Here is a 21,097-nt window from a genome sequence, read left to right as displayed (position 1 = left end):
AAGAAAAATCAACTTTAACTAACTTGTAAAGCAGTCTTTAATCTGGCACCTTCCACTGTTACCAAATGCGTCGAATTTTGAGAGAGTAAGGCCTGATAAATCAAAGCCAAAGTAATTACTAATAACATGACGTAGCCATTACCGATAAATTCTCTTAAAGTTACATGTGCTTCGTTACTGTTATGTTCATTACTAATCGGACTTTCAATAAACTGAATTATGAAAGCCAGCCCCAATGGTGGAACTAAACCTATTAAGTCACCTAAAAGTTTTAAAATACCACCAATGTAAAAATTTGGCCACACTCTACATAGGTAACATGTCCATATACTAGGGCCATCGTTATACTTTGTTTTCTGAAAGAAAAGAAACGATGATTTAAAGACGATTTTCGCATTGTTTCGTGCTCTCCACGGTGCCATGCAAGTTTCTCATCGAGACTGAAAATTGTTTTTTTTTTTTTTTTTTATGCTTGAAGGATTACTGGTGGCCCGGAGGCCTTTCCAGTTTCACCAGGACAGGTGGGCGAGCAAAGGCTCAGCCAGGAGGGGTGGGATTTGCTAACAGCTACCCGAGCGCCTCCGAAGGAGACCTAACAGCTCAAGAGCAGCTGCTTCGCGAATGAATCTACTACCGGATCGGAATCGCGACCCGCTGAGAAGATCCGGCGAGAAACTCAGCGAGCTGATTCATGGGTTAGGTTGCACGGCGAACTCTTTGTCGAGTTCGACGAGTACGGTTACTGAGGTCCCTAAGCCTGCTCCTAGAGCTGAAGGCGTCTAGTGCGAAGGTTATTGGATCTGATGGATCCGTAAGGACGTGTCTAGGGCGTCGACGGTGACTGGCTCCTGCATGATCAGGATTCGGGGAGTAGTCAGCGGCGGCTACGATAAGGCGATTATCATGACGCATAGCCTTATCGAAGTACCGTTCCGACGCTGACTTCATGTATTTCTGTATAGATTCGAGGCCCAGGTCGTCGTGTAGGTCAACGTTCCTCACGAACCACGGAGCTCCGACGGCTAACCTGCAAAAGCGGGATTGTAGAGATTGAAGGGTGTCCATGTGCGTGCGGGCCGCGTGAGCGAACACCACACTCGCGTAAGTCATGACGGGCCTTATGCAAGTTTTGTAAAGTGTCACCTTGTTCCGAAGGGACATTTTACTCCGCTTACAAATCATGGGGTAGAGTCTACCGAGAATAAACGCGGCACGGTCACGGACTGATTTTATATGCGGGCGGAATGTCATCGATGCATCCAGGGTAACGCCCAGGTACTTGACCTTCCTGGCCCAGGGTATGGATTGACTAAAGAGAGTAATCGGGGGTGACTGAAAATTGTATCACGTGATGCAAAGTATGTTCGCGGGCGCTAAGTAAAGCTACTTGGTCGACATTATCATAGCTATGTTACGGTCAATGTGCAGATTTAAAAAATATCAGTTATTACTCTTGATAAAGTTGCTTAAAGAGAAATTAAACTGATAATTTTTCATTTAACAAAATACGATTGACAATCTGCACACTCCCGTTGTCAATGTAACAAATTCTTAAAAGGGATATGTAGTTACATATTTTATGACTGTTCAATCAAAAATCGTTTAGGGCGCATTGCGAGCTCGTATTAGTGGACACTACTACTGTCCGTTTTTCTAACAAAACAGTCATTCATTCCGATTTGAAGAGCCGCATCAACCATGTACCACATGGTATGGTATATTTGTCTAATGTCTATGAACTCAATTACCGAATCGATTAACTCTAAGTGGGTCCTGAGCTCATAGATGCAACAATGTCATTATAAACGAAATGTAATGTTTTCCTGCATACGAATATCTTATCTTATACATTTAAACGAGCAATTCTTGTATATTAATATATACTTATAAATCTGAATCTCGGAAACGAATCCAACGATTTTCATAAAATTTAGTATACAGGGGTTTTCGGGGGCGATAAATCGATCTAGCTACGATTTATTTTCAGAAAATGTTGTTTTATTCGTGTTTTCAATAATCAGCTCTTCCCGACATCTATTGGCGAATAATAATACTATTTTTCTTAATTGAGGGCAACTAACAGCTTTAAAGATACAAAAAGATGGCGTTATCAAAAAAAAAACCGAGCCAAGCTCGGTCATCATCTAGTATTTTTTAACTTTTGATTTTTAATAATATTTTCTTTCCTTTGATATACTGCTGCTACTAGATGCGTACTATGCGTAGACACGTTTTAATTTGACAACTATACTTACTATACGTTTCCGATGCACAGTTCAAACAATTAGTTGTAAAGTAGTTAGACAAGGACAAGGCTATAATAATTACAGTAGTAGCCTATTATAATAATCATTTTTGTGATATGTCAATGTTCACTCAATGTTTATTACAGAGAAAATTTGGGACGGTTCTTAATAACGTTTTACCATGATTATTATACGCTAGCCGCGAAACGCATAATTGTCCCATGGAAAGCAATAATGTATACATACATAATTTTTCATAGGAAATAGGTAAATTAAACGGTTTTTACCTCAACGCTTTTATAAATGCTGTGGATTTTTTTGTAATATTTGACTGATTTTTCTTTATCTGGTAATTCTCCTAAATCCTCCATCTCTAATGGAGATTCATACCCTTTGTATAACAGACCGTTTATCCAATAAAACGAGATTTTGGAATAAAAATGAGAGCTATTGTGTTTGTAAGAGACTTTGCTTGAGCTGTTCGTCGTCTTGTCGCGATGACTAAAATGTTTTGTTACCTGAAATAATTAATAATGTGTACTTACTACATATGTTTTTTGTTTGAATATTTTGTTAAATATAAGCGTCATTTTACGTGAACGTATTAACGTGGTGAAAATATGCAGAAACGCAATTTTAAAATGGCAATCTATAATTGATAATTCTTTCCAGTAGACACTTTTTCAAAGTTCACTCACTCACAAGATCACTGTTTACAAGTATTGTTTCTTTTATATGAGGAAAGTACAGTATATTTATCGTAGTACAGTTGATAGAAATTCCTGTCGGATTATAAAATCCAAAGAAAGATTTTTCATTATCCATTAAAAAAGATTGTATTTTACATGTATGTATATAGTCCTTTATTTATTATTATCAGATAGTGTCTATGTTATGGTAGAGCCAGTAGTCTTCAGACCTAGTCACAAATGTATACAATTGGTAGCTGATCAGCATTGTAATGTACATGCATTGTTAATAACATGGGCGACAATGTGTTCAAGTCGTTTGTCCGTCAGCATTTGTAAGGTAATGATGAGTGTGCCTTCAGTTAATTCAACTTAATACACATGTACATTAGTTACGAGACTACTAATGGCAAAGTGCTAACTGAGATGGCGCCAGACGCATAGCTATGTCTGCCATTGTCTGCGACAGGGGGCTGGCTATACGTGGCGCCTGGCTTCATGTTTCCAATAATTGACTCAACAAATCTTCGAAGACAGAATAATAGTATGAATTTGTTTCGAGATATTAGAAGACAGGTATTGTCTAAAATTGGGAGTATTGGGAGGATAGTCGTGCTTTGCAGAAGGATAGAATAGCCTTTGTATCAATGTAATTGAAACCTTAACCCTACATCTAAAGTGGGTGACGGCATTCACATGTTGAGTTTCGCTTAATATCAGTTGGATTGCAAGCTTGTTTGCCAAATTAAGAGGAGCCTTCTTAAATTATCCCTTAATGAGTTTTCATTGAGTAAAAGTACATACAACACAGTGATATGTTGTTAGTTTTTGACTCAACACTAAGATTCATTTATCACCCTTGACATTTCGACCTAAAATAAAGGCACGAATTGGCATTTGCCTTAATGCAATTCAATGGTTCTTGTAACATTTAACCATTTTTGGAATCAACTGTTTTTAGGAGTATCATTGTTCTTAATGTTTTTCTAGTAGGCAGTTTAAGTTACATGATGCAACTACAAGTTTAAATTAACCTATTAGCTTATCACTTACGTAAGCCGATAGTTAAGTCACCTCCTAGAAGGAGAGCTAACGTCAGCGAACGTTAACGGTTAAAGGAAGTAAGCCGTTTAGTGAATGCACATTAGTACTTTAAAAGCATTAGCGACACACTTACCACTTCGTAAAAGCACGCGCAGTCCACGGCAGATATCGTTAAAGAAAGCAGCAATGAGGCACCCTGAATATATAATTCTATATGGTTGACTTCAGCGCCGACACGGATGTGCTGCCAAAGAATGGAAGCGGCTGATATGGCTGAGAGTGACCAATATATCGCCAAGTACAATATAGGCGCTGAGGATTGTCTATTCCATAGAGCGACGTGGAAGCAGGCCGCTGCGATCCAGGCAAGAGGTGCCATGAGGGCCGAGACTAATCGTACAGTATCCGTGCGACGTAGAAGTGCCGCCGCTGCCCCACAGCACCAGATACCAAACAGAGCAAGACTGGCCACTCCTCGTACATTTTGAGCTCTCCAGTTCTTCTTATATCTAAATTAGATCACACAAAGAAGTAAATAAAAATAAAATAAATTTGAAAGTAAACTAAATTAACTCGGTGTTTGATAATTTAGATCTGATTCTAGAACTGTGAAGAGAATTTATGATATTAAAAAATAGTAAATTTTTCGATAGTCTTATCGCATCATCTTTAAAACTCTAAGTAACTTAAATGTCATTTCTATATTTTTCGAAGCTTAATAATAAGTTAATTTAGTAATAGTAGGCTTTTTGTAAATATCAAGTATTATGTATTAACTTTCGCCATCCTAAATTCCATCCCAAATATTCACTGTCGAGCATAGGCTTTCCCCATAAATCCCTTTTTACTCGTGTTACAGCGTTTTGTAAATGCTTGCACGTAAGTAAGTCCATTATTCCCGTTTCTGCCGCGAAGCAGTTATGCGTTCTGGCCTTAAGGGTGCAAAACCTGATCTAATATATAATTCAATTGAGACTTAGACCTCATATGTGGCTAAGGTGAGTGGCGACATTCACGTTGTGATGTTGTCCAAAGGCTCCGCTAGCTACTTCACACAGATGAGCCGTATCGTCAATCGATATATAAATAAAAACCTGAATATGCAATGGTCTTATTTTTGTTCAAAGTGACAGCGAATACATGGACTTGCTAAGTTAAATTAATGAGTTTAGCTAATTTTTCTGTTCCAAATTTAAATGTGATTGTTATTATGTCGGTCGCAAGCTTGAAAACGATTGCATCAGCAGGTCAAATTTTAGTATCGTAGTATTCATGTGGTTTCTTAGTAAATCTGTTTGGCATTGGTAAAGGCTGCGTTTAAGTCAATCGTTAACATCGCAGGACGAGTCGGGTAAAAAGTTGAATTATTCAATTTTGTGGAAAACGAATCGCAAACGTATAGTTAAAGTTTATTGAAGCATCTAACCTGTAATGTTTGTGCGTGGTGGAACAACAGTACATTAATCCCGCAGTGATTGTAGCGCAGTACAGGTGCAGTGAATGTAGTGCGGCATTCAATGCTCGCATCTCACAGCTTCTATCACCTTGACCACAAACTGCCTCCATTTCAAAATAATACGTATTTTCTCACCGAATTTAATCGTGGTCGATTGTCGTTGTTTATGTAGATAACGGGTTAAAATCTATTCATCAAAATAAAACAAATTTCGTAAGGTCCCAGAAATGAAGAAAGATTAAGAAAGATGCATATGAGATAAGTTTACAACAAAATTTTTAAGGAATGTTCTTTTATTTACACATTATATCATAACATCGCGTAAGCATGAAAGGGAAATTTAGAATTTAGAAAATATTTGAAAATGTCTAGAAAGAAGGAAGTTTAAATGAGAACCTGGATTATGTTTCGATTAATAAAACACAACTGTGTCTTAACTTTATTTTCTCTAGAAAGGTCTAGTCTACTAGGTTTACGTTTATTAAGTTAAGTATGTTTTAAATCACGCCATTAATTCTGTAATTATATATTCCATATTTTTTACTTTTTTTTTTTATGATTGAAGGATTACTGGTGGCCCGGAGGCCTTTCCAGTTTCACCAGGACAGGTGGGATATTTTTTACTTATAATGGTTCGCGACTATGAAGAATTTATGACGTTAAAATGTGTTCTTTTAATAAATTAAATCCTTATTTTCAAATAAAACTTCATTATTATTTTCCTAAGTTTTTTATTTTATCTTATTATAATATTTGTCAATGTCGCGAAACAGTGTGAAGGTTTTATAGAAAGTTCATTCTAATTTGAATTGAAGTATACGATACCAGAATGCGATAACTACGAAATAACTGTTGATAAGTGGGGAAAGGAAATACCAACATAGCTCCGCTGACGACACATCTCTTAAAGCAATTCATTGAATTTTATTTTCGTAGATTTTATTACGTGGTTATAAACGCCTACGTCTTTCTAATGTTTCTAGTACAAAGTTTATCCTTCAATTTTGATACTATGTTAACAAATTCATGACATCATTATCATTGTTTTCGAAATTACTATGTGTCTATAAATAATATTTTATGAGGTTTCGATTTATCACAATTCGGTATTAAAATTAGGTTCTTTCTGTGTAATTATGATGACTGTTTTATGATTTATATATTACGTACCGGTGCATATCATTGAATTTATATTTAAAATAATCCGATTCGACCGAAGAAACAGAGAATAAGTCCAGAATTTCTAATTCGTAGATAAAGTTGTTTTATGGTAAAACAAAACACATTCTTAATTGAAATTGAAGCACATTATCCACGATAGAATGAGTAAAACACACTTTATGTACCCGCTGTTTGTAAGAATACTTTGTTTTGTTTTTTATTTCGTTTGGTAAACGATATTTCTACTTTCTTCGGTTTTTGTGACAAATCACTTGCAAATCGCGGTCAGAGGCACACGCGTGGTAGCCGATCCGCACGCCCGCGATCGCGAGACTGCATGCGTGACAGTTTTGGGGAAAAAAGTTAAACTTGAATGGGTCCAAGCAGTACCGTATGCATGCGTTGAACCAACGGCACTACCCGTCCCCTACTGCTCTGCGATACGTCGGATACGATACGACACGTCTCTTAGCCTCGATACTATATAATATACATATTATGTATACACTATAAGAAAGATCGGCGACCCGCAACACTCGCGTTTTAATTTAGTTCATTGTATGCAGTGAATTTATTGTCTACATTGTACGCTGTCATTAGAGCACATGATTTTTGTTGGATCGCCTATTGGAATTTTAAACTTGATGTTTCCAGAAGATTAGAACATTTAACTGACAATGTATCGTTTTCCTATTTTGGTATTGTTACCGAGCGCTGACCTTGCTGGTCAAGGTTTGATTTAGGGAGCATTGTGTTATGATAATTATACATACCATAAACAATGAATTTTTGGTTGTTTTTTATTTATAATCTATTAACTGTAATGACAGATTTTCTATTTAATACTTAATTTCGAATCTACAATTTCGAGTTCACTTACGTCTTTTAAGTATTAAATGCGATATAAAGTGCAAAGTGAAAATATACCTATAGGTAGGTATTAGGTCGAATTTCCTATGATTACACCTTTTTACCTTTTTTCATTATTGCCTTTGTAGATAGACGAGCTTACGGTTCACTTGGTGGTCACGGTTCCTCATGGACATCAGCAATGCTAAACTATTGTCTACTGCTGCGGACATTTCTCTAACCTCGTTTGATAAGGAACATGTCATAGCGCTCATGTCACACTGCGTTCATTCCAGAATCAGTTGGTACGATAGAAGAAAGAATCTTTGGAACGAACTGTTGTAGCAGCGCAGTGGTTCCAAATAGTATGGATGAATCCTGCACCGGTAGCGTGCGGTGTGATTGTGAAAGCGAGATGATGGCATTCTCTAGCAATTCCATAAAGTACTCCCCATCAAAAATATGGTACAACTCAGAGCCTGCAAATGTTCCCTGAGAACGGGATTAGGTATCGATAAATTGAACTTTAAATTATAACCACTATTTAATTCGGTAAATCAAATATTCACAGTAGTGGTACCTATGTGGTTGATGTATGTACAATATATCAATTTACATCACATCTACATAAATATATAAAAACTTTATTAAGCTAATTTGAAAATTTTGTGAAAAAAATAACACAAGTTTTAAGCATAATTCCATCTTATATAATACAAGCGAAATCAGAAATCTAAGTCCCAGCCAGACGTTTCGTCTGGTGGCAGTTTCTCTTGTGGGTATTTTTCGAAGTTGGACAGGTCAAGGTCGTTGGCTACTGCTTGAATTAATGGCGCTTTCAGTCTTTTTTCTCGGAGACCGTCCCAGTCGAATCCGAGGAACCATCTGCAAAATGAATATCACAAAATTGGTGTGCTTATCAGAGGACAGTTTGTCAGAAGGACAGTTCAGCTAGTTTGCGCCAAAGGCGGCCTCTTCTAGTTACTGTTACTAATCCGTGAATTTCTCTTTCGATATCCGTGACGCTCTCATATGCCCGTTATATCCAGAATCTTTAATTCAATATTAAATTTAGAGGACTTCATCAGATATGTTACTCGCACAAGTTCTCATTTAAAAACATAAAAGGTACAATGATTTTTTGGTAAAGCATTTGGCAATGGCGAAATCATCCAAGAAAGTCTTGATTTCGTTTAAACGAGAGGGTGTTGAAATGTTGATACACCATTCGATACCTATTTTCTTAGAAAATAGTTGTATATTACTCGCTCATTGGTGTGCTTATTTTGTTTATGAGAAACTCAACAAATTGCTATTTATATGCGGAACGAAGTCGTAGGGCACTCACAGCCTCTAATCCCACATAACTTGGTAAGTAGGACCCATAAACTATCAAGAATGCGGATGATTAAGCGGGGTTGCTTATATAAATAGCGTATAACTCGGTTTTTCTTTTGAATGTAATATCTCACTATCTGCACATTTGCAATTGTTCGTCGATCATATACACAAAAGTCCCACATACAACGTAAGTCCCGGAAAGTGTTATTTACTTTGTTCTAAACATAATTCTGATCATTCGAGACAAGAACAACCATTGCAAGACTCGAAATAGCAAATATCTTTAACGAATACAGAACTTGAGGTCGAACTCCGTACTCGTAAAAAAGTATCAAAACTATTAGTAAGCAAAGCCATTAATTTAGTTGACCGCAGTTTAAATTTTCTTTAAGGGGAAGGGGAACTTGTTTTCTGAACTCATTTGAAATTCTTATAAGAATTAATTGTATAAAAGTTTAGGAGGACGTCGATCAGTCAGTCCTAAATAATAAAATTATTATGCTTGTCGTGTCCACAGTCTAACAAAGACACGCGGTGTAAATATTCATTCGATTGTGATTTGATTCGATCTTTGAGCAGGAGTTTGAGAATTTTTCCAAATAATTATTCGCCTAACTTAGATTAAGAAGTGACATCCATGTTGAAAACATAAGAAATAAGATGAATAAGGCCTATTTAGAGCACGCAAGACTAGGTGTGAACCCATAACAATATGCTATTTGAAGGGTAGGACAGTTGTCAGAAAATAATGTTGAAATTTCGACTTTATGAGCAATATAAATTAATAGAACGGTCAGGTTTGTACCACCGTCCTGCCTTATTAGAAAGGTAATTAGAATCTTTTTCTAATGTAATTAGAGACTAAGATCATAAAGGTTCAAGTATTAGACTAACGCACCAGTCGGAGCAGTATTTCCAAAACACAAATTTTAGAAATTCTATAACTTGTAGGTAATGAGCCAAAAATCGGTTCTAAAAACAGAGAAGAAAAACGTACTGAGCAATTTTGTCTTTTTATAAATTGGTAGTATGGAAATACTATATATATCGGTTACTGTTGTCGATTGTACTCTTGACGATTTTATGCAAATCTTCACATACCTTTGTATTACTACTATGGGGATATTGTGTCACCTACAGGTCTGAACGAAGGTAGCTATGAATCTATTTAGTGTGCTTATTTACATTTTTTGCATACGTACTTGTGATTTTTGACATCAGCCATGCCATTTTTGAGGTATCCGAGCCTTTCACTGGGCACAGCTTTGCATAGCTTGCGTATGAGCATTTGAGCAGACTTCAAAACTCTCGGGTGAAAATCTACTACATCGATTCCTTTCAATATTAGAGTGTAGGTTTTCATGTGATCCCCGCCCCGGGCACGGAACGGAGAGTTGCCGACGAGTAGCTCATGGATCAATACGCCCAAAGCCCAACAGTCAACTGCCCGGTCGTGACCCTATACATCAACAGAAATAAAAATTAAATGGACGTAAAAAATATCATGTATGATTCATCTACATCGATTAAGGATTAAGGCCAAGGATTAAGGCATGCTCGTATTTTTCTTAGATTACTGGTGGCCCGAAGGCCTTTCCAGTTTCACCAGGACAGGTGGGCGAGCAAAGGCTCAGCCAGAAGGGGTGGCATTTGCTAACAACTGCTCGAGCGCCTCCGAAGGAGACCTAACTCAAGAGCAATTTCTTCGCGAATGAATCTACTACCGGATAGGAATTGCGACCCGCTGAGAAGATCCGGCGAGAAACTCAACGGGCTGATGCATGGGTTAGGTTGCACGTCGACCTCTTTGTCGAGTTCGACGAGTACGGTTATCGGGGTCCCTATGCCTGCTCTTAGTATTAGAGCTGAAGGCGTCTAATGCAAAGGTTATTGGATCTAATGGATTCGTAAGGACGTGGCTGTGTGCTCGTACCAAGCAACGGTACTGTGCTCTTCTTTATATCCCACTATTAGGTATACATTTTTCTAGTGAAATACGTATCGAACAACAGTATCTATGGTGAGATATGAAATGAAAACTGATTGTACAATTGGTGGTACAAGTTATTGTTACCCCCTGCCGATTTCTCACAGCGACTAAATACGTAAGTCAGTAAAATTGAGACTTTTTACCAAATGTCTCAAGATGCATGGTGGCGTTTTTTTTTTTTGCTTAGTTTGGTGGACGAGCTCGCAGCCCACCTGGTGTTAAGTGGTTACTGGAGCCCATAGACATCCACAACGTAAATGCGCCACCCACCTTGAGATATAAGTTCTAAGGTCTCAAGTATAGTTACAACGGCTGCCCCACCCTTCAAACCGAAACGCATTACTGCTTCACGGCAGAAATAGGCAGGGTGGTGGTACCTACCCGCGCGGACTCTCAAGAGGTCCTGCCACCAGTAAGATGTTTATGTTACAACAGCCAGTGAGCACACCTACCCGTCCGGACGTAGCTCTGAAGCTACTAGCGAATAGGTAGGGCAAAAAAATGTTACGACTACTGTGGTCTCCATTAAAGTAGAACAGTGAATTCGTTCAGCCATTTAGTTTTCAAAATAGGAGTATTGTTCTTGCCATGTTCCTTTGTTAGTAATAACTAACCTTGTTTAGTACGATTTCTGGCGCAACGTACTCGGGTGTTCCGGCAAACGTCCATGTCTTACTATTCGGCGAAATACGTTTAGCAAATCCGAAGTCGACCTAAAAAATTAAATTATTGAATCATGCCGCTATAATAATAACAACGATTAGATAAGGAAAATACCGAACACATACCAATTTGATGTAGCCGTATTTATCGAGCATTAGATTTTCGGGTTTGAGGTCTCTGTAAATGATATCTTTCGAATGCAAGTATTGGAAAGCTTCTGTGACGCAGGCGGCTATGAACTTAGCAACGTTTTCTGGAAAGAAACGCTGTTTCTGTAGTATAGTCCACACGTCGCCACCCAATACCGGTTCCATTAGAAAATAAATGTATTTTTTATCTTTGAATGTGCGATACAATCTGCAATAAATTCAAACAGTGAAGCCCCTTACAAAATATCTTAATTATTCATAAATTATTTACCGAAGTATCAATTACGATGAAATATGAGTATTACTATGTCACGTCTTTGTTCGAATAAATATCAGTGATAACATATACAATGATAAAATTTGATGCCATGACAGAAATTTATTAAATCAATTAGATTAATGATTATTAGAAGTAAATAGAAATAATACACCACACTTTTTTTTTTTGGTCAGGAGGAAATCGCCGGACTCCCGCCCTCCACTAGGGAATGGAGGGCGGGGCATGTCGGAGTCGAACTGACTAAAACCTCCTGTCGCTCAACAACCAACGTCCAAACCTCGCATGAGACAGAACTCGTGAAAAATCAAAGGGGGAAAGAATGATTATGTTCAATTAGAATTGTTTCTTTTTCATTTCTCAACAATAGATATTTAGATTGACAACTATTGAAGATCGTAAGTATAGGTTAGGTTACTAACAGTGATTAAGTAATTAACAGGGCGTTCGGGGATCAATAACTCACCTGCATATAAACGGGCTCTTACAACTCATCATGATATTCTTCTCATTGTACGCATGCTCTTGTTGCTGTTGCTGTACCATCTCGATTTTCTTGAGACATTTCAGGGCGAACGTTAGTTTCGGTGCAGGCTTGTACTGCACTAACTCAACACGACCGAAGCCACCTACACCCATCGTTCCCACTATTTCTAGATCTTTAAGTTCAACATACTCGAATTCTGTGAATAAAAAAAAGTGTTTTAAATGAAAAGACTTTAGATTTTAGCCGCCTTGTTATAGAAAAGCGATATTTCTCAGATGGAAGAGTTTCATTTTAGTACAAGCTTTTAAGGCCTCTTTGGCATATTTAAAAGTAAACGTTTTTCTCCAAAAGAGTGAAATTAAAATGCAATACAAGTTGAAGAACTATGTACACTGCGGTGGGTTACTTAAAAAACGAAGAAAAATATCACTGTTTTTTGCCCTACGTTTGTGGACTATAAAAAAACCTTAAAATCGGGACTTGAGCGTTGTATTGCTATGTCAGGATATTTATCAATTATCCAAATTTACATTAATTTATTTATTACGCTTCATGCTTTATTTAAATTGGCAGACTTAATGCCTAGGGCCTTAATCTCTAGTCTAGTCTTCTCAGTCAACCTAAAGGCAGTGCAGAGTAAGCCACGGTAGGTGCATTGAAAAATAAGGTAAAAAAAATAACAGGCAACGGAGGTGTTTGTTGGACACCCGCTTTTTATTTATTTATTATTGTCTTATGGTTATTTTCCGATCGTTAGTGGTTAAATCAGGCTACCAATACCGGAGATACAGCTAAGTCGCTCCCAACCGGCTGACTTACATCGATCGGCTACCTATTTGAATTTTTCGCGAATGATTCAAAAGCTATGCTTACATTATGTTTTTTTAATTTTGCGATTCGAATAAGTGGTAGATTGACATCAAAGAGAGCTATAGTAACGTATTGAAATTAATGTTAAACAGAAATTTAATCTAAAATTACAAGAACACCATTGTAAAGTTTATACGTCATTAACGCACAATCCAAACATCCTCAAAACATATGAATGTATTATATATATCTGTCATCGTTTGTTTGAAAACCTAGTACTAATATGTTATTTGCGAACTCATACTCTAATGTAAATTTAAGTAATGTAAATTTGTTTAAATTAATTTCTGTGTTAGATAGTTTACACAGACCGCTTTTAACTTGAGATGTTTTCTTCTGCTGCGATGGACGGGGCACTGAGTGGCGTATGTTCTTCAATTTCTCCAAATTTCCAAGAAATTCAGTGAACGGTCTGTAAAGCAATTTAAATTATGTTTTGCCGTAATTAGTAGTCGACGTTATCATATTTGATAATCTAATCTAGGTTGAAGTGACCTTGCTTCCTTCTTAGGATAAATAAAAAATCCACAATATTTTATGTATGTACAAGTGAGCTTACGGTTCACCTAGCATTGACTGATTACCGGAGTCCATAAAATCGAAATGGACAATTATTGCTTAAATGGGTGGACGAGCTCACAGCCCACCTGGTGTTAAGTGGTTACTGGAGCCCATGGAAATCTACAACGTAAATGCGCCACCCACCTTGAGATATAAGTTCTAAGATCTCAGTATAGTTACAACGGCTGCCCCACCCTTCAAACCGAAACGCATTACTGCTTCACGGCAGAAATAGGCGGGGCGGTGGTACCCTCCCACGCGGACTCACAAGAGGTCCTACCACCAGTCAAATCGTAAGTGTATATATAATATATACTATGTAGTGGTCCCCCAGTAATCGAAATTCGACTACAATAATAATTATTTGAAATTATAAGTTTGAACATTATTATGGTTCTATTGTCAAACACTATTATACTTCTGTAATCAGAGATTTCGCCAAGGCTACACTAGAGACAAATAATATTAAAGAAAACAATATTAATCTATTCTCAATTTGACCACAGAAATTAAACAATAACAAAAGTTTGACAATAAACAAAGAGTATATATACGTGTGTGTGTGTGTGTGTGTGTCAAATACATGGTAGTGTGAATAATTTTTTTTTTTATTGACTTAAGGTTTTTTACGTATATGTAAAAAAAAAAAAATTCTGCCCTCCGTCTGCGCAATTTTCGCAAAAAGGAGTACAAAGTTTGTGCTTCACGCAAATATATAAATATATTACCCGCGATCCAGAGTCAGGCATTCCACGCCCGGCGGCAAAGCAGTTACTGTCGCAAGGCGTCGGTCTTCGTACAGCAATGCTTGCTCCCCGAAGTAATCACCGCGTTTCAACACTCCGATCCGTTTTTCTCCATCATCCCCTTCACGCTTCGTAACAACCACCTCCCCACCGCGAATAATGTAGAACTTATCTCCACGATCGCCTTGTCTGACCACCGCTGTACCGGTGGAGAAGAATTCCTGTTAAAGAAATGAAACAATTTCGTTATTAGGCAAAGTATTAGTTAAAAGTCAAAATATTTGTGTAGAAAGCATTGGTTTGTCTAACATACTCGTATAGTTAGTATTTTTCCAATTTGAATACAATATTTTCTTTAAAACTCACTCTTTTTAAGAAATCGGATATTTGTGCTAATTCAATATGGTGTATTTCTTGCAGAAGCGGCACAGAAGAAAGAAAACGAATATTGTCTTCCTGTTCCTGGCGTTCACTTCGAACCATGATTTTTTGAAAGACTCTTCTCTCTAATGTCCACACCCTCGCCTCGGTTATACCTTTGAAAAACAAGATATTGATAATTAATACAAAAAAGGGTTCGTTTAGTTTTACATTTGTTTGTAACTACTGCATTCATTTATTATAATTGCTATTGCTAGCTATTGTAAAAAACAAAGTATCGTATTATTGTAGATAAAATAAAGTCGAATTACTATGAATGCCGCTCAGGATTAAAGTATTATAAGCCTCTTTATTTACTAACACTTCACAGTAAAAAATAACGGAAGAAAGTTTCGAAATATTGAAACAAAATATATGAAGTACAAACAGAGAGTAAAGACATCTTCAAGATAACGGGTGAGGGAAGGAAAATCGAGGGACCAGAGTTGTTTGATAGGTATCATGTTTGCTAAAACAAATACGCTTAACAAAAAAAGTAGTAGACAAATAGTCATTTTTTAGAAAGAAACGTTAAAAATAGGCTAAATACAGTGTTAAATCTTTGGAATCTAATTTCATGAAAGGCTTATTCATAAAGTATACTGTGGTATATCATAGTTTGCTCAGAAATAAAACTCGTCCTGCCTTCAGAAGACATTTTTAAATCTATTTTCGCCCCACGGCTAGTTTCTTGTTAACTTTTATGAAGCAATAAACATAATCAGTAACCGTGCCTTTAAAAATTTAATTTTTTTAAATTTACTCTGCTCTTTTATTAATTTAAGAAAGTTACATTACTTACATCGTATTGAAGCGAATCGTTTGGCTTTATATAAGATTGCCAGTTCACCAAAAACTTCGCCTGGTCCAAAGTTCTTAACGACTTGGCCACTTTTTAACGCTTCAAATTGTCCTGAAGCCGAAACAAACAGATGACTTCCACTCTCTCCTTCACGAATGATGAGACTTCCAGCTTCGAAATCTTGTGTCATCATTGCACCAACTACAGCGTTGAGTCTTTCATCATCCATTAAATTTCTTAAGAAATCATTCATCATAATAGCCTTTCGGATTTGCTCTGCCGACCTGTTTGGGTTTAAAAATAATGTCATAATTATTTTGGACATTTGGTACTACTTCTAAGTTTGTTGATAAAAGACTATTTCGGTGAAATAGATACTCACAAACAGAAACAAATAATTTATTCACTAAAGTAACAAAAATACTTATCTTTAATAATTTTAAATTTCGTGAATCGAAATCTAGACAAGCGAGAAGAGAGATTTATTTTTATTTATATAATTAATCAGCAAGTGTCAGGTTTACGTGTTTTAAGACGTATAACAAAATCCATAGCGATAAAGCCTGACAATAATTGCTAATAATTTTAATAAGTACTATCATGGTGAAAATTTCCTGTACAGAGAAACAAGAAAAAACAGTTTAAGTCTGCGAAAAGTCCATGATATAAGGGATCTTATTGAAATTGAACAAACATTGTCAGTGCTAAGCGCCGCGAGTTAGTTGAAAATAGAAAATGCTCTACCTAAAATCGAGAAACTTTGCAAGAAATGTGAAATTAAAAAGTCGAGCAGATATTTCTCTATAGTACAAACCTTTCATCTTTTTCAAAGACATCATACTGTAAGTCAGTCAGTGAGCGTGCTGCGTCAAATGTAGGATGTGGAGCAATAATCCCTCTTTTCCTGCGTTGCTTCTCACGTTTTTCCGGATCCCCTCTAACTATTTCTGATATGGTTTTACGACCAGTACTACTTTTACGGTTGTGGTCATTACTGAAAGTAGAGACTGATTCCCCACTTTCAACACTTATCTTGCTATTTTTTTTGTCCGCTTGCGGAGGTATTTGGATGTGTTGAACGAGTTTTACACTAGTCGAAGTTCGTTCTTCGCTGTTGACTCGCTTAAAGTCCGTGTCATTGTCAGGTAATCCCTAAAAAAAGAACAGTAAATTAAATATTTTTTTACATTATAAATTTAATATATGTTCTAACCACATAATATATACAGTATACATGTATACTTTGTCAGTTCACAGCTCACTTAGTGTTAAATAATGAGACGGACCCATAGACCTTATGTACGCTTCCACCCAACTTAAGACATAAGGTCAAAGCGTGAATTGATAACAACTGTCATGACTATATCACGGCATAAATATGTAGTGTGTTGCCTTCCTGGCCGGATACTTATTACGGTACCCCAGCCGTAGGCATTTACGTGAATGTAAAAAACTATGCGGGTTCCATTTTTATTACATGATATCCTGTGTTACGGACGTACATACTTATTTAGAAAAGTTGGTTTCTTTTTAGGGCCATAGACGAATCTCCCGCGATACGGGGCCGAGCTACGTAAATGATATTTCCCGCGATCACTGAAAGAGGTTTTAGGGAACCACTAAAAGATCCCGAGTTTCGTCCGTGACAGAATTCGAGAGGGAAGAGGACCGCGGTCCGTACTACAAACCCACCTCAGAAACGCCTTACCGAAGCAGTCAGACTTTCAAAACCCCTTCCACTGAACAGCCCGCGTCGGTGATACATATAAGACAGAACTCAACAGATGCAGGCGGAGGATAGGTGACGAGGTTCACGCAGAACGCACTCCTCGCCGCCACCCTGCCCACCTAATGGAATTCTGCTCATATTAACTCAAATTAGATCCACACATTATATGCTGGATCGGTATCATGCATCGGTGCCATGGTATGTAACAACGGCTATTGTAGACCATAAAGGTGACATATGGTATATTTACAACCAGTGAAGATAGCCGTATAAACCACCAGTGGCTTTATTATAGGGAAACTTGTTGGTTGTGGAATATGATTAATATGAAATTTCAGTAGTCAAACTTTGTACGTGAGGAACAGATCGATTAACTAGCTAATTTACGTATTTTGCAACGAATTCCAGTATTATCGCTGCATTGATTCGAGACACTTATCACAATTAATAAGTTTATCGGTTATAGATTAGTAATGTGCGCCCTGAGCGTCAGATTTAGTTTCTTTTTAAACGGAAATAATTAAGGTAAAGATGCCGTCATAATTTTGCTGTAATTACAGATAGCATACCGGCGGCTTTTTTTAATTTGTAGGCACTTAATAAAACACTGATTTCTCTACAGTATGACTTGTAAATTAAAATTGTAATACTAGAAGATTTTATTTTTATCGGTCTTATATAGACGAGCATACTGCCCACCTGATGGTAAGTGTAATAAATTCGGTCGCTCATAGACCTCATCAATGCCAGGGGCCGAGCCAAGCTGCTGCCCACCGCTGAGTAGTCTCCAAAAGCCTTGTTAGAAGAAGGATATGTCTTAGCACTCTGGATATATCGTGGAGGGGCGTCCATTCCAGAGTCCGCTGGTTTTTGACAGAAAAGTTCTGCTGGAAGCGCTGGAAACGCACTCTGGATGAACGTAGCGTTTCTAGATAGTATATATGAACTCTCTTCCGATGACGGGAGTTGTAATGCTAAAAGAGCACTCTCCATGGAACATACGGTACAAAATACAGAGAGCAATAGATAGCAGGTATAAGATTTGCTAACATCTGCCCAAGAAGCCTAACAACTCGCGGGCAGCTGCTTCGCGAATGCTATATGGAATCGCGACGCACTGAGAGAATCCGATAAGAAACTCAGCTGGCTAAGTGTAACACATTAGTTATAGCGCTATATAACTACAATTGCAATATTTTTCTAAATTACATGACTCTCACAAATAAAATGAAATAAATTAGGAAAAATGTATTTGACATAGGCACATACAGAAGTCACGGTAATTCGATGCCAAACAATAGCCGAACGAATTGTAAGAATGTTCACTTGACAATTACATAACAGAACCATACATAATCTGTGTCACGTGTAATATAATTAACATTTAACATTAACATTACAAATGAACAAGTAAATTTTAATTCATGGGCTTGAAGGGGCAGCAGTCATTAAATATATTGAGACTTCCACCTCATATCTTAGAGTGAGCGGTGACATTTATTGTGGGATATCCACTTCGGGAACGGTTCAACATCATGTGCGACCTAGATTTGCAAAATCTGTACATATAAGTACGATTCTATATAGATCTCATCTGTCTTTTTAAATGATGAACAAAATCGCATTTCCTGTCGTCGTAATTGGCTGATATATTTGTTTGATAGTTTTGTACTGTGTAAGTTTATTTAAAACTATGTATGTTATGTTATGTTGTTCAAAACTTCGCTCTTAGATCCAGCGAGAAACTCAGTGGGCTGTGTCTATAAGTTAATTTACTCGTCGAGCCCTTCGTCGCAAGCGACGGGTTCGGCGAGGATGGTGATCGGTGCTTGAGGTAGCTAAAAGCACCGTTATTGGATCGGGAGGATCCGTAATGACGTGTTTAGGAGTGACGTCGACTGTTTAACAATCGGTCCACAGAATCGGGTATGTAATTACCGGCGGCCACGACAAGAGGGTTTTCATGTCGTCCCGCCTTCTCAAAGTGGTGCAATGATGCCGACTTAATGCTTACTGATTGAGTCATGCTCCAGATCATCATAGAAAACTCACCAATGACTTAAGCTAAGATACGAACTTCAATGCCAAGCAGTCAGCGGAATGTCACATAACATACATAACACATAACGTTCACTAAAATATGGGGCCCGATTTTCAACTGCTTCCGAAAAATAGCTCTTCCACTCGTAAAAATCGAAACTGAGATGGGTATGCTTTACAGCGACAATAACTACACAATGTCATTCACTGATCTTGCAACTCGTCCGTGGACATTAGTTACGTACGTATTTTTTTAGAAACATATCATAACAAGTATCTATCTGTGAGATTCGAACACCGGCTTAGTCAGGTCATCAATTTTGAACTAGAGGCGATTGTTCTGTCGGATCCCCCAGATCCACTTTCGGTGCTTTTAGGCTCTTCATGCACCGTCGAACACTTCGCCGTATTCGAAGTAACCCATGGACACAACCCACGGAGTTTCTCGCCGGATATTCTCAGTGGGTCGCGTTTCCGACTCTTTGGTAAACTCTGCGAAGCACTGCTCTTACTAGGGCTAGTGTAAGCAAATTCTTTCAGGCCGAATCTGTGAGCTCACGTACCCGACCGCGCATAGCTGAATAGCCCCTAGCAAATACGCAGCAAAAAAAAGGCGATAGCAGTATTTATTCTATGAATACCTACTATCATATTCAAAGAAGTGTGTGTGCCCATATATAAGATACAAAAGATGAGGATCGTGCGAAATGCCCGCTGGGAGGATTCGAAGATTGTTACACTTAGAAAACTCACGACCCGGATCGCAATAATCAATCAAAAATGTCTGCATAACGGAAACAATCCAGTTTATTGTGAATTTTTTTATGAACAAAATTAGTACCTATTTAATACTTTCACAGGTCTATGCGAGTTGTAGTCATTGTTAGGTTCTGTATGTTGTTTGAATTAGAGAAAATACTTAGCGTAAACTTAGAATTGATAACGTAAATAAAAAAATTACCGCGAAAGCATCACTAATTGTTTATTAGAAATAGTTTGAGTATTTCACATGTAACACTGAAAGAATTTTGAACATTATTTACTCACGATAATGGTTTCACGGCGGGTCTTCTTGTCAAGGCCGTTCGAAATATTACTTAAATTAAAACCACCCTTAGATGACCACTTAAACGGGGGACATATCACCATTTTGTATTATTTTAATAGAACAATAAACATTACAAAAAAAAAGAAACTTGAAATATTGTATACAGACGGTGATGTGCGCTCGCGCCGCGTTGCTAGACTGCCCGGTCGCGATACAGCAGCCTTTATCGCTTCGCAAGATTATCTCACAATTCCGATTGTTTTAATTATTTCACATTAAATGCGATTAAGTCCCTTATACGGTGCAAGTTTCAAAGGCCTTGTTATCTTATCAGTACAAAACAATATTTATCACCGTCATCCAATCACTACAATTTATGAAAATAACATTTTAATCCGTCTTTGGCGTAGAGCATGACACATAGCACCGTAACGCTTTGGAGCAGAACTGCTAAATATTTATAAGCACTAAATTAGTATATTCCTTTTCGAGTATTGATGTCGAATTAAAAAAAATAAAACAACGTAAA

At 37.4% G+C, this 21,097-nt stretch overlaps 2 protein-coding genes across 3 annotated transcripts in view; both read right to left on the bottom strand.

The window, feature by feature from the left end:
* The window catches only part of LOC101736039 (ATP-binding cassette sub-family C member Sur), a 24,742-nt gene extending 17,710 nt beyond the window's left edge, over positions 1 to 7,032 (bottom strand). The window contains exons 1-5 of one of the 2 annotated variants that reach the window (XM_012689238.4): positions 6,606 to 7,032; positions 5,406 to 5,622; positions 4,113 to 4,488; positions 2,534 to 2,764; positions 24 to 356 (exon numbers count right to left, since the gene is read on the bottom strand). In XM_012689238.4, coding sequence (XP_012544692.1) covers positions 24 to 356; positions 2,534 to 2,764; positions 4,113 to 4,488; positions 5,406 to 5,545 — 1,080 coding nt within the window. In that variant the 5' untranslated portion in view covers positions 5,546 to 5,622; positions 6,606 to 7,032. The remainder of the gene's footprint in view (positions 1 to 23; positions 357 to 2,533; positions 2,765 to 4,112; positions 4,489 to 5,405; positions 5,623 to 6,605) is intronic. The other variant, XM_012689240.4, reaches the window with a different exon arrangement.
* On the bottom strand, positions 6,150 to 20,910 carry LOC119628353 (cGMP-dependent protein kinase, isozyme 1). The gene is made up of 11 exons (XM_012689245.4): positions 20,568 to 20,910; positions 16,566 to 16,903; positions 15,752 to 16,035; positions 14,896 to 15,065; positions 14,512 to 14,750; positions 13,534 to 13,634; positions 12,332 to 12,548; positions 11,565 to 11,796; positions 11,391 to 11,489; positions 9,989 to 10,245; positions 6,150 to 8,330 (listed from the first exon to the last, which is right to left on the bottom strand). Exons 1-11 carry the CDS (start codon positions 20,667 to 20,669, stop codon positions 8,171 to 8,173), a joined length of 2,199 nt encoding a protein of 732 aa, XP_012544699.1. The 5' UTR covers positions 20,670 to 20,910; the 3' UTR covers positions 6,150 to 8,170.
* Between the last annotated feature and the right edge of the window lie 187 nt (positions 20,911 to 21,097).

This window comes from Bombyx mori, chromosome 10 (genome assembly GCF_030269925.1).
Source record: "Bombyx mori chromosome 10, ASM3026992v2".
NCBI classification, from domain to species: Eukaryota; Metazoa; Arthropoda; class Insecta; order Lepidoptera; family Bombycidae; genus Bombyx; species Bombyx mori.
Note: the sequence above shows the minus strand (reverse complement) of the source record. Positions and strands in the feature narration are given on the sequence as shown.